Genomic DNA, 12,308 nt, shown 5'->3' on the forward strand with positions numbered 1-12,308 from the left:
CTGATATTTTTTTCACTCATTTGTATTTTGAACGATCAGATCAGCTCTGAAAAAGATCTGATGTGAAACGATCTGAATTGGGCTGCCTGTGTAAACACAGCCTTAGAGACTTACCCAGAAAGTCTCACAGCTGTAATCGCTGCCAAAGGTGCTTCTACAAAGTATTGACTCAGGGGTATTTCATTTTCAATAAATATGAAAAAATGTCTAAAAACATGTTTTCACTTTGTCATTATGGTGTATTGTGTGTAGATGGGGGAGAAAAAAAACATAACACTTTGTATTCAGGATAAATCTAAATTGTATCCATTTTGAATTCAGGCTGTAACACAATAAAATGTGGATTAAGTTAAGGGGTATGAATACTTTCTGAAGGCATTGTAGATTCCAGTTCCACACACGTGGTAGATGAGATTTGTACGGAAGTCCAGAGAGGACATAAATAAATACATAATTTTCTCTTTTTGTCGATCACAAAATAATATTATTGTGATCACGACATAACAAAAGTTTTGTTGAGATCACAATATAAACTCTATGAATAAGAGTGGGTGTATTGATGATAGATTGCCAGTGTGGCTGAGGCAGCAGAGCCCACGGTGGATCACCGCATCTGTTTTTATTTTGATAAGGGATTAACCCAGCCAGAAATTGCATCTGTCAGCTATAGATGGCTTCCAGTTTTGGCTCCAAAAACAATCCAATTTTAAAGACATGTAAAAGTGTGGTTGCACTACTATTTTAAATGGAATGAATGTGGAATGTTAACACTGAGGTCTGTGGTTGCAGACTACCAATGAAAGTTTACCAAAGTTTACCAGACTACCAATAAAAGTTTATTTTAATCTCTTTAATAGTTTTAACATGGATGTTGGCCTGTGAATAGCAGCAAAACACAGTCACAAACAACAATTAACAAGTAGTACAGAAAAATCAAAATATTAAAAACAGGCGAAGTGTTGTGGTTCTAAATACTCCAATGAAGGCTACAGTCTATTTGTCATTTCAACCACAGTTGTTGAAGGACAGCTCCGCCATTCATCTCACTGACTAGACACACTATAATATGTGCAGTTTATTTGGAATTTGGAATTCCTCAGTTTGCCATTCTTTGCCTTTTATTGCTGGAGTTTTGAAAAGAAGGCCTATACATTAGCACATGGCTACTTAAAACAGATGTGCTCTAATCAAAGGTCTTAGATCTTTGTGGAGTCTTGCTGCCTTTGGTCCACTATGACACTGCTGGCAATCTATCACCAATACCTCCACTCTTATTTATAGAGTTTATCTCGTGATCTCGACAAAACAACTTTTTTTAAGTTGTGATCATGAGATAAATACAGTTGAAGTCGGAAGTTTACATACACTTAGGTTGGAATCAATAAAACTCGTTTTTCAACCACTCTACAAATGTCTTGTTAACAAACTATAGTTTTGGCAAGTCGGTTAGGATTTCTACTTTGTGCAAGACACAAGTCATTTTCCAACAATTGTTTACAGACAGATTATTTCACTTATAATTCACTGTCTCACAATTCCAGTGGGTCAGAAGTTTACATACACTAAGTTGACTGTGCCTTTAAACAGCTTGGAAAATTCTAGAAAATGATGTCATGGCTTTATAAACTTCTGATAGGCTAGTTGACATCATTTGAGTCAATTGGAGGTGTACCTGTGGATGTATTTCAAGGCCTACCTTCAACCTCAGTGCCTCTTTGCTTGACATCATGGGAAAATCAAAAGAAATCAGCCAAGACCTCAGAAAAAAAATTGTAGACCTCCACAAGTCTGGTTAATCTTTGGGAGCAATTTCCAAATGCCGGAAGGTACCATGTTCATCTTTACAAACAATAGTATGCAAGTATAAACACCATGGGACCACGCAGCCATCATACCGCTCAGGAAGGACGTGTTCTGTCTCCTAGAGATGAACGTACTTTGGTGCGAAGAGTGAAAATCAATCCCAGAACAACAGCAAAGGACCTTGTGAAGATGCTGGAGGAAACAGGTACAAAAGTATCTATATCCACAGTAAAACGAGTCCTATATCGACATAACCTGAAAGGCCGCTCAGCAAGGAAGAAGCCTCTGCTCCAAAACCGCCATAAAATAGCCAGACTACGGTTTGCAACTGTACATGGGGACAAATATCGTACTTTTTGGAGAAATGTCCTCTGGTTTGATTAAACAAAAATATAACTGTTTGGCCATAATGACCATTGTTATGTTTGGAAGAAAAACGGGGATGCTTGCAAGCCGAAGAACACCATCCCAACTGTGAAGCACGGGGGTGGCAGCATCATGCTGTGGGGGTGCTTTGCTGCAGGAGGGACTGGTGCACTTCACAAAATAGATGGCATCATGAGGAAGGAAAATTATGTGGATATATTGAAGCAACATCTCAAGACATCAGTCAGGAAGTTAAAGCTTGGTTGTAAATGGGTCTTCCAAATGAACAATGACCCCAAGCATACTTCCAAAGTTGTGGCAAAATGGCTTAAGGACAACAAAGTCAAGGTATTGGAGTGGCCATCACAAGGCCCTGAACTCAATCCTATAGAAAATATGTGGGCAGTACTGAAAAAGCATGTGCGAGCAAGGAGGCCTACAAACCTGACTCAGTTACACCAGCTCGGTCAGGAGGAATGGGCCAAAATTCACCCAACTTATTGTGGGAAGCTTGTGGAAGGCTACCCGAAATGTTTGACCCAAGTTAAACAATTTAAAGGCAACGCTACCAAATAGTAATTGAGTGTATGTAAACTTCTGACCCACTGGGAATGTGATGAAATAAATATTAGCTTAAATAAATCATTCTCTCTACTGTTATTCTGACATTTTACATTCTTAAAATAAAGTGGTGATCCTACCTGACCTAAAACTGAGAATTTTTACTAGGATTAAATGTCAGGAATTGTGAAAAACTGAGTTTAAATGTATTTGGCTGAGGTGTATGTAAACTTCCGACTTCAACTGTAAATCATGATCTCCACATAAGGAGGGACTAATTGTTTTATTCATATGTCCTCTCTGGCTTTCTGTAGAAGTACAGAACACTGTCATGTATTGTGGATTATGTCAAATGTTTATGTCTAAAATCAATTCATGTTTTCACTAGGCTATTGTTTTGTTTCACTGCACATTCATTGGTTAAGAATAAGAGTTTAATTACTCTGGTTTTCAATCCATGAATTCACCATTAATTCAGAGAGATGTATTCTTAGGCAGACTCCTTTTATTGAATGAACTTCAGGAAGTGATAAAGAACGATTTAAATGGTATTTGGCATCATGTCTGTCACTGGCCCAAATCGTTCAACCTTAGAGCGCGTGAGCGCAACTACTACACAAATCCTCGTGCAGCTGTTGTTGCAGGCTGTTGCGACCTTCCATGTATTCACAGTTGCGCAGAGATTAAACATTCATTCTAGTGATGGATCCGCTACAGTAACAAACCCGGATTACAACAATCGAAATATTTCTAACAGGAAATTTGACATACTGGAAAAGAGCCTAAAATTAAATAACTGATTTTTTTGCAGTTTCAACAAATAGTTTGACTGCAGAATCCAGGATGGGATCCCCCGCAAAATCTGATGAAAAGACCATGGAATCTATCAACAACAACAGCCACAAATCCAATTTTTCACATTGTTTAGGCGGGCTGCCAACCCTCTTTTGCATCATGTTGTCGGTGTGTTCTATGGCGTTTTGTTTTTTGGTAAACTTCAGGACATCTCACCTGGAGTACAGAGTGCAGACTTTGGAGATGGAGAGAATGTCCCTGCTCCCTTCCGATGAGAATGGAACAGTACCTTGTCTTCAGGATATCATTGAAAAACTTGTGCGCGAGGTGAGGTTGACGTTAAAGTGTAATAACATTTAATTAACCTATTTTTAGACAGTGCCGCAAGATTAGATGCAATATTTTGAAAGGATAATTTCTCACGTTAGAATAAGCCTACATTAAGGTTGCCTATTTCATTACAACATTGTAGCCGATCACCATAATCATGTAGGAACGTAGCCAAATTAATCTAGGCTAACTACTCATTTGACACCTCAGTTCAGACTGATGCAGTCATTTTGGAGTCCAATTTGACATCCATAAAAATATTATTGTCATTTACTACCACTAAAGAACAATTAGCATGCACGATGAATGGTTACACTTACAGTGGGATCCGAATTGATTGACACCCTTGATAAAGATGAGCAAAAATGACTGTATATTTTAAAAAATATACAAATATCCTGAGCTGTATTGTGTACTCAAAGAAATTGGGAAATTATATTTTATACAAAAGCTGAATAACTTTTCCGCAGGTGCTGGAGTTGTAGGCAAACTCATGAAAAACAGAAAGGAAAACGCGGCACGCTGATGCTCATGCTCCCAGGTGATATTTATTTATAACAACGTTTCGACCGTTAGGTCATGGATGCCTGATGAAGACCTAACGGTCGAAACGTTGTTATAAATAAAATCACCTGGAAGCATGAGCAGCAGTGTGCGGCATTTTCCTTTCTGTTTTTCAAATTATATTTTATACTGATACAATTGCTCAGTGAAATATATTTTGTTTAACAAGTAATATATTTTTTTCCTCGGAAAGGTAGGGGTCAAAATTATTGACACCCCTGATTTCAATACCTTTCAATACCTCACCTTAGGAGGATAATGGCACTGGCTCACGGGGCACAGACATCAGTTCAAGGTGTGGTTTTGATGTCCATTTGGTTGAGTCGTCAACTAACGTGAATTCAACGTGAAATCAACCAAACGTTTCACCATGTTATTGGATTTAGGTAAAAAGTTGGGTGAAAAAAATTAAATGTCCTTACATTGATGACTTTTTTTCAAATCCAATTAGTTTCCCACTTTGATTCAACATCATCACATTGATTTTTTGGGTTGAAATGAAGTGGAAACAATGTTGATTCAGACAGTTTTTGTCCAGTGGGGAGCCTTTTTCTAAAATGTTTTATGAGTTGGAGAACACATTGGGAGGGATCTTAGACCATTCCTCCATTCAGAATCCTTCCAGATCCTTGATATCCTTCATCTGTTGTAGAGCTTTGTTTTCATGAAATCTGACCATAGCACTGGTTCCAATCCAAGTGCCAATGCTGTTTAGCAAACTCCAGGTGTTTACATTTTTTGAATGAAATGAAAATAGAGCTCTTTGGTGGGTTTGATGTTGAAATGAGAATGCATGAGCAGAACAGAACCCCATACCTACTGTAAAATATGTTGGTGGATCTATGATGTTATGGGGCTATTTTGCTTCCACTGGTCCTGGGGCCCTTGTTAAGGTCAATGGCATCATGAACTTTACCCATGACCGGGACATTTTAGCCCAACATCTGCTTGCATCTGCTAGGAGACTTGGCCGCAAGTGGATCTTCCAGAAAAACAATAACTCCAAGCACAGATCAAAATCTACAAAGAAATTGTTAATTTGCCACAAAATCAACATTTTCCAAAAAATCAACATTTTCACAAGGTGAGGTATTGAAAGGTATTGAAAACAGGGTAGTCAATCATTTTGACACCTATCTTTTAAAAACATTTTTTTTTTTTATGTTATACAAAATCTATTTCGCTGAGCAATTCTATTAGTATAAAATAATATATTTTCCCTTTTTTTTTTTGCATACAATATAACTCAGTATTTTAATTTTTTATTTGATACAGTCATTTTTGCTCATCTTTATCAAGGGTGTCAATAATGTCAAGCCCCACTGTACATCTAACGTCTCACATTATTCACTGTGGCTCTTGTTGTCCCCTTTCAGAGACTGACCGTAGCGCTGCCCAAACTTCGCAATGCCAGGGAGGTCATTCAAGAGTGCTCCTGTCCTCCAGGTATGTCCCCTGCACTATGAAAGGCTTCTACGCCCAGGTTTATGGAAGGAATTGAGCATTTTCAATATCCAGGGCCCTATGTTCCCATGGCCCCATGTTCCCTCAGTCCCATGTTCCCTCAGCCCTATGTTCCCTCAGTCCCATGTTCCCTCAGCCCTATGTTCCCTCAGTCCCATGTTCCCTCAGTCCCATGTTCCCTCAGCCCTATGTTCCCTCAGCCCTATGTTCCCTCAGCCCTATGTTCCCTCAGTCCCATGTTCCCTCAGCCCTATGTTCCCTCAGTCCCATGTTCCCTCAGCCCTATGTTCCCTCAGTCCCATGTTCCCTCAGCCCTATGTTCCCTCAGTCCCATGTTCCCTCAGCCCTATGTTCCCTCAGTCCCATGTTCCCTCAGCCCTATGTTCCCTCAGTCCCATGTTCCCTCAGCCCTATGTTCCCTCAGTCCCATGTTCCCTCAGCCCTATGTTCCCTCAGTCCCATGTTCCCTCAGCCCTATGTTCCCTCAGTCCCATGTTCCCTCAGTCCCATGTTCCCTCAGTCCTATGTTCCCTCAGCCCTATGTTCCCTCAGCCCTATGTTCCCTCAGTCCCATGTTCCCTCAGCCCTATGTTCCCTCAACCCTATGTTCCCTCAGCCCTATGTTCCCTCAACCCTATGTTCCCTCAGCCCTATGTTCCCTCAACCCTATGTTCCCTCAGCCCTATGTTCCCTCAGTACCCACTGAACCTTCCTCTTACACCGCCTAGTATAGAGGTCCTGGATGGCAGGGAGTTCAGCCCCAGTGATGTACTGGGCCGTAGGCACTACCCTCTGCAGCACCTTGTGGTCGGCAGTTGCCATACCAAGCATTGAAGCAGCCAGTCAGGATGGTCTTAATGGTGCAGCTGTAGAACTTTTAGAGGATCTGGGGGCCCATGACAAATCTTTTCCGCCTCTTGAGGGGGAAGAGGTGTTGTCGTGCCCTCTTCTCGACTGTGTTGGTGTGTTTGGACCATGATAGGTCCTTAGTGATATGGACACCGAGGAACTTGAAGCCCTCAACCCGCTCCACTACAGCCCCATCGATGTGAATGGGGGCGTGTTCGGCCTTCCGTTTCCTGTAGTCCACGATAAGCTCCTTTGTCTTGCCCACATTGAGGGAGAGGTTGTTGTCTTGGCACCACACTGCCAGGTGTCTGACCTCCTCCCTATAGGCTGTCTCATCGTTGTCGGTGATCAGGCCTACCACCGTCGTGTCGTCGGCAAACTTAGTGATGGTGTTGAAGTCGTGCACGGCCACGCAGTCGTGGGTGAACAGGGAGTACAGGAGGGGACTAAGCACGCACCTCTGAGGGGCCCCCAGTCAGTGTGGCGCAGGTGTTGTTGCCTACTCTCACCACCTGGGGTCGGCCGTCAGGAAGTCCATGATCCAGTTGTAGAGGGAGGTGTTCAGTCCCAGGGTCCTTAGTAATGAGTTTGGAGGGCACTATGCAATAACCAACATCGTTTGCACATGACGTCGATCAAAGAATTGAGCATGGTTGGTTTAATATTTTGAGTGAGCTTCACCTATTTTTATAAAAAACTGGTATCCGTTTGGTCCAGATGAACTGTAACACACTTAAGGTTGAGTGGCACCTGACGTTGAAAACCTCCCACTCACTTTCAGTTCGAACTGGAAAATGTGGAAATGAACACGTTCTCGAAATCGTCTGGATGCTGCCTTTAATGCAGTTCAGTTCACACTGGAAAGGACACTACACGGGTTCCAGGTCTCTATCAACATTATTATACTGTCCCTTCAGTCTGAGAAGTTGGGCCTCCAAATTCCTCCACTTCCATTTCCTTGGCGGAGGTGCTTCGCCTCTCTCTGCCATCATGTTTTTTTCTTCCGCCAGTGTCTTACAAACCTTCAGGTGATGGATGAATAGCCAGAGAGGAGGATGGCGTACTTGCTTTGTGTCATTTAGTGTCCGGTGGTAAGCTACAGAGAAAGAAGATTAAAACATTAAAAGAAAGTGCAAATAGGACACAAAACCTTTGCAAACAGAAGTTCTACAACAATACTCACATTCAACATGGTTATTCGTTCTATGGTCCATAGCCCTGTCAAAGACATTCCACAGGGCAGGCGGAAAGGTGGACCCAGGTCTGATCCAGGTGTTCCTGCCGTAGGTGAGGAGGTCTTCCACTTCAAGGTAGCGTCTCACAACACGCCTGGTACATCTGCCATTAACTAGCGTGTTAAAGGTCATCTGGACCAGAGTCAGAGGCAGCTAACCCAGGGCCATGATCTTGCGGATAACCCAAGCCAGGTGACGATCTTGCTGAACGGGACAGCCAATAGAGCTTGGTTGAAATGGAAGAAACAGCCACTGACTGTGGCGTGACTAAACTTGGTTTCCAGTCGCAGACCACAAGTTGAGGGCGCCAGCTGTGGTGGGTGACTTGGCTGATGGCCGCTCTGACAGCTTGGAACGCCTGCCTGTAGTGTCCAGTGGTGCATTGCTCCATCTGCACATGTACTAGAAAACCATGAAGGCTCCCTAGTATGGTAAAAACCTTCTGTAGGGTCGAGGACAACTTTTAAAGGTTCCATCCGTGTAGACTGTTCTGCAGCATTGCAGCTCTGTCAGGTTGTCATTAGTTTCAAACACTGTTATTCCCCAGTCATTGTTGGTGTGTAACAAAAATCGTTCTTGGGCCCATGTTTCAGCCCATGGGCCTTCGAGCACCACTTCTTGCACAGTGCCTGGGATGGGTGGCATGGCTTCAGACCTGGCTCTTTGCATGATTGATCTGATGGACTTAAACCGAGGCTTTGGCGGCCTGTCACCTCCTCCCTGGGCCTGCCGGCCCAGTCGCACACATTCCGCATTGTAAACCCGTTTTATTGGTACAGTCAGAACCCACCTCACCTCTGCTGTAACGCTTTGACGGAATCGGGTTCTGTTCATCATTCCCGTTTCTGGGGGATGCAAATGGTCATGGAACTCGAATACGTGAATATTGGGATTTGCATATTCAGAATCAAACATGTTTGTAGTCACTCTAGCTCTGCAGTTCTTCAGATAATTTGTCACACGCTTCGTAGACAACAGGTGTTGACTAACAGTGAAATGCTTGGTCCACTGAATGTTGTTCGTAGACAGCAGGTGTTGACTAACAGTGAAATGCTTGGTCCACTGCATGTTGTTCGTAGACAACAGGTGTTGACTAACAGTGAAATGCTTGGTCCACTGCATGTTGTTCGTAGACAACAGGTGTTGACTAACAGTGAAATGCTTGGTCCACTGCATGTTGTTCGCAGACAGCAGGTGTTGACTAACAGTGAAATGCTTGGTCCACTGCATGTTGTTCGTAGACAGCAGGTGTTGACTAACAGTGAAATGCTTGGTCCACTGCATGTTGTTCGCAGACAGCAGGTGTTGACTAACAGTGAAATGCTTGGTCCACTACATGTTGTTCGTAGACAGCAGGTGTTGACTAACAGTGAAATGCTTGGTCCACTGCATGTTGTTCGTAGACAACAGGTGTTGACTAACAGTGAAATGCTTGGTCCACTGCATGTTGTTCGTAGACAGCAGGTGTTGACTAACAGTGAAATGCTTGGTCCACTGCATGTTGTTCGTAGACAGCAGGTGTTGACTAACAGTGAAATGCTTGGTTCACTGCATGTTGTTCGTAGACAGCAGGTGTTGACTAACAGTGAAATGCTTGGTCCACTGCATGTTGTCACCCCTCATCTGTTGCCGGTGATACCTGAATTTAAATCTTTCCTCTACGGTTTCCAGCCATTAAACTTCCTTGATAGGATGACATTTTGGCTAAGATTGGAAAGAGTCATAAGACAATGACTAAGTTATATGTAGAGAACACGCTTAGTTTGAACACACTTATACTCTTACCATTTTAAAATGAATGGGAATATATTTAATCAGTCATAACTTTGAGTGACATGTACTATGACACACTGACAAAGTCAACTTGAGTGTAGAACAGGAGTTGTCAATGTGCTGCTAGTTTTGAAAGTTTGTGAAACAAGGAAAACCTTCCACAGACGATGAACTGAGTTTTGTAATGCTTTATTTTAGCAATTATTTTGCAAGGTACAAGAAGGATGTTCCAAAAAACATCTGATCTGTTATTGATAGTCCTTATTTATTCACAAAAGTTACAAAATATAATGACAAAATACTCTGAAGAACAATGTATCAAAATAAATTAGTCCCCGTAACTACAACATCATTCTCAGTAATGGTTACAGAAACGTTTCACTTGCTTTGTCTGTTATATGTGGTTGTTTATCTACCTTAGTTGAATGCACTGACTGTAAGTTGCTCTGGATAAGAGCGTCTGCTAAATGGCCAAAGTGTAAAAATGAACACTTGCAAAGCACACAGGGTATTATTCTAATGAGCTCTGCCCCAAATAATTTGTATTGTAATCAAATTTGGCCTTGTTTGGGGACGGAGATCATTAGAATAATACCCAGTCTGCTTTGCAAGTGTTCATTTTCACATTACATTGGTAATTTTTTGCAGATGCTTTTATCAAACCGTAGTGCCATCACACTTCTGATACCAATGCAGTACATTTGGGGTGATAGTGGAGTAAAAAATTTGGAGCCACTATAAAAAAATATATATTTTGGAATTGTATAACTTATTTCAGGCCAGTGAAATACAAATTACAAAATACTCAAAAGTAACTATATATACAAAAGTAAGTGGACACCCCTTAAAATTAGTGGATTTGGCTATTTTAGCCACACCCATTGCTGACAGGTGTATAAAATCAAGCACACTACCATGCAATCTCCATAGACAGACATTGGCAGTAGAATGGCCTTACTGAGGAGCCACCTTTCCAACAAGTCATTTCATCACATTTCTGCCCTGCTAGAGCTGCCCTGGTCAACTGTAAGTGCTGTTATTGGGAAGTGGAAACGGCTGAACTTAAGCAAGTCCCTGCAGCAATGTTCCAATATCTAGTGGAAAGCCTTCCCAGAAGAGTGGAGGCTGTTATAGCAGCAAAGGGGGGGCCAACTCCATATTAATGCCCATGATTTTGGAATGAGATGTTCGACGAGCAGGTGTCCACATACTTTTGGTAATGTAGTGAATTTCAAAAACATGTAACAGATATATTGCCCACCTCTGTTCCATCATGCAGCAGTGGATTAATTCATCAGAAGACCAAAGGGTGTGAAAAATATACACTGCTCAAAAAAATTAAGGGAACACTTAAACAACACAATGTAACTCCAAGTCAATCACACTTCTGTGAAATCAAACTGTCCACTTAGGAAGCAACACTGATTGACAATACATTTCACATGCTGTTGTGCAAATGGAATAGACAATAGGTGGAAATAATAGGCAATTAGCAAGACACCCCCAATAAAGGACTGGTTTTGCAGGTGGTGACCACAGACCACTTCTCAGTTCCTATGCTTCCTGGCTGATGTTTTGGTCACTTTTGAATGCTGGTGGTGCTTTCACTCTAGTGGTAGCATGAGACGGAATCTACAACCCACACAAGTGGCTCAGGTAGTGCAGCTCATCCAGGATGGCACATCAATGCGAGCTGTGGCAAGAAGGTTTGCTGTGTCTGTCAGCGTAGTGTCCAGAGCATGGAGGCGCTACCAGTAGACAGGCCAGTACATCAGGAGACGTGGAGGAGGCCGTAGGAGGGCAACAACCCAGCAGCAGGACTGCTACCTCCGCCTTTGTGCAAGGAGGAGCACTGCCAGAGCCCTGCAAAATGACCTCCAGCAGGCCACAAATGTGCATGTGTCTGCTCAAACGGTCAGAAACAGACTCCGTGAGGGTGGTATGAGGGCCCGACGTCCACAGGTGGGGGTTGTGCTTACAGCCCAACACCGTGCAGGACGTTTGGCATTTGCCAGAGAACACCAAGATTGGCAAATTCGCCACTGGCGCCCTGTGCTCTTCACAGATGAAAGCAGGCTCACACTGAGCACATGACAGACGTGACAGAGTCTGGAGACGCCGTGGAGAACGTTCTGCTGCCTGCAACATCCTCCAGCATGACCGGTTTGGCGGTGGGTCAGTCATGGTGTGGGGTGGCATTTCTTTGGGGGCCGCACAGCCCCTCCATGTGCTCGCCAGAGGTAGCCTGACTGCCATTAGGTACCGAGATGAGATCCTCAGACCCCTTGTGAGACCATATGCTGGTGCGGTTGGCCCTGGGTTCCTCCTAATGCAAGACAATGCTAGACCTCATGTGGCTGGAGTGTGTCAGCAGTTCCTGCAAGAGGAAGGCATTGATGCTATGGACTGGCCCGCCCGTTCCCCAGACCTGAATCCAATTGAGCACATCTGGGACATCATGTCTCGCTCCATCCACCAACGCCACGTTGCACCACAGACTGTCCAGGAGTTGGCGGATGCTTTAGTCCAGGTCTGGGAGGAGATCCCTCAGGAGACCATCCGCCACCT

General features: G+C 43.1%; 1 protein-coding gene across 3 annotated transcripts in view; it reads left to right on the forward strand.

Moving 5' to 3' along the window:
- Window positions 1-3,373: 3,373 nt before the first annotated feature.
- LOC121541332 (collagen alpha-1(XXIII) chain-like) overlaps window positions 3,374-12,308 on the forward strand; it is a 122,014-nt gene continuing 113,079 nt past the window's right edge. For all 3 annotated transcript variants that reach the window (XM_045208170.1, XM_045208169.1, XM_045208171.1), the window contains exons 1-2: window positions 3,374-3,852; window positions 5,796-5,865. In XM_045208170.1, the coding sequence (XP_045064105.1) occupies window positions 3,574-3,852; window positions 5,796-5,865 (349 nt within the window). In that variant the 5' untranslated portion in view covers window positions 3,374-3,573. The remainder of the gene's footprint in view (window positions 3,853-5,795; window positions 5,866-12,308) is intronic.

This window comes from Coregonus clupeaformis, chromosome 27, assembly GCF_020615455.1.
Source record: "Coregonus clupeaformis isolate EN_2021a chromosome 27, ASM2061545v1, whole genome shotgun sequence".
Taxonomy (NCBI): Eukaryota; Metazoa; Chordata; class Actinopteri; order Salmoniformes; family Salmonidae; genus Coregonus; species Coregonus clupeaformis.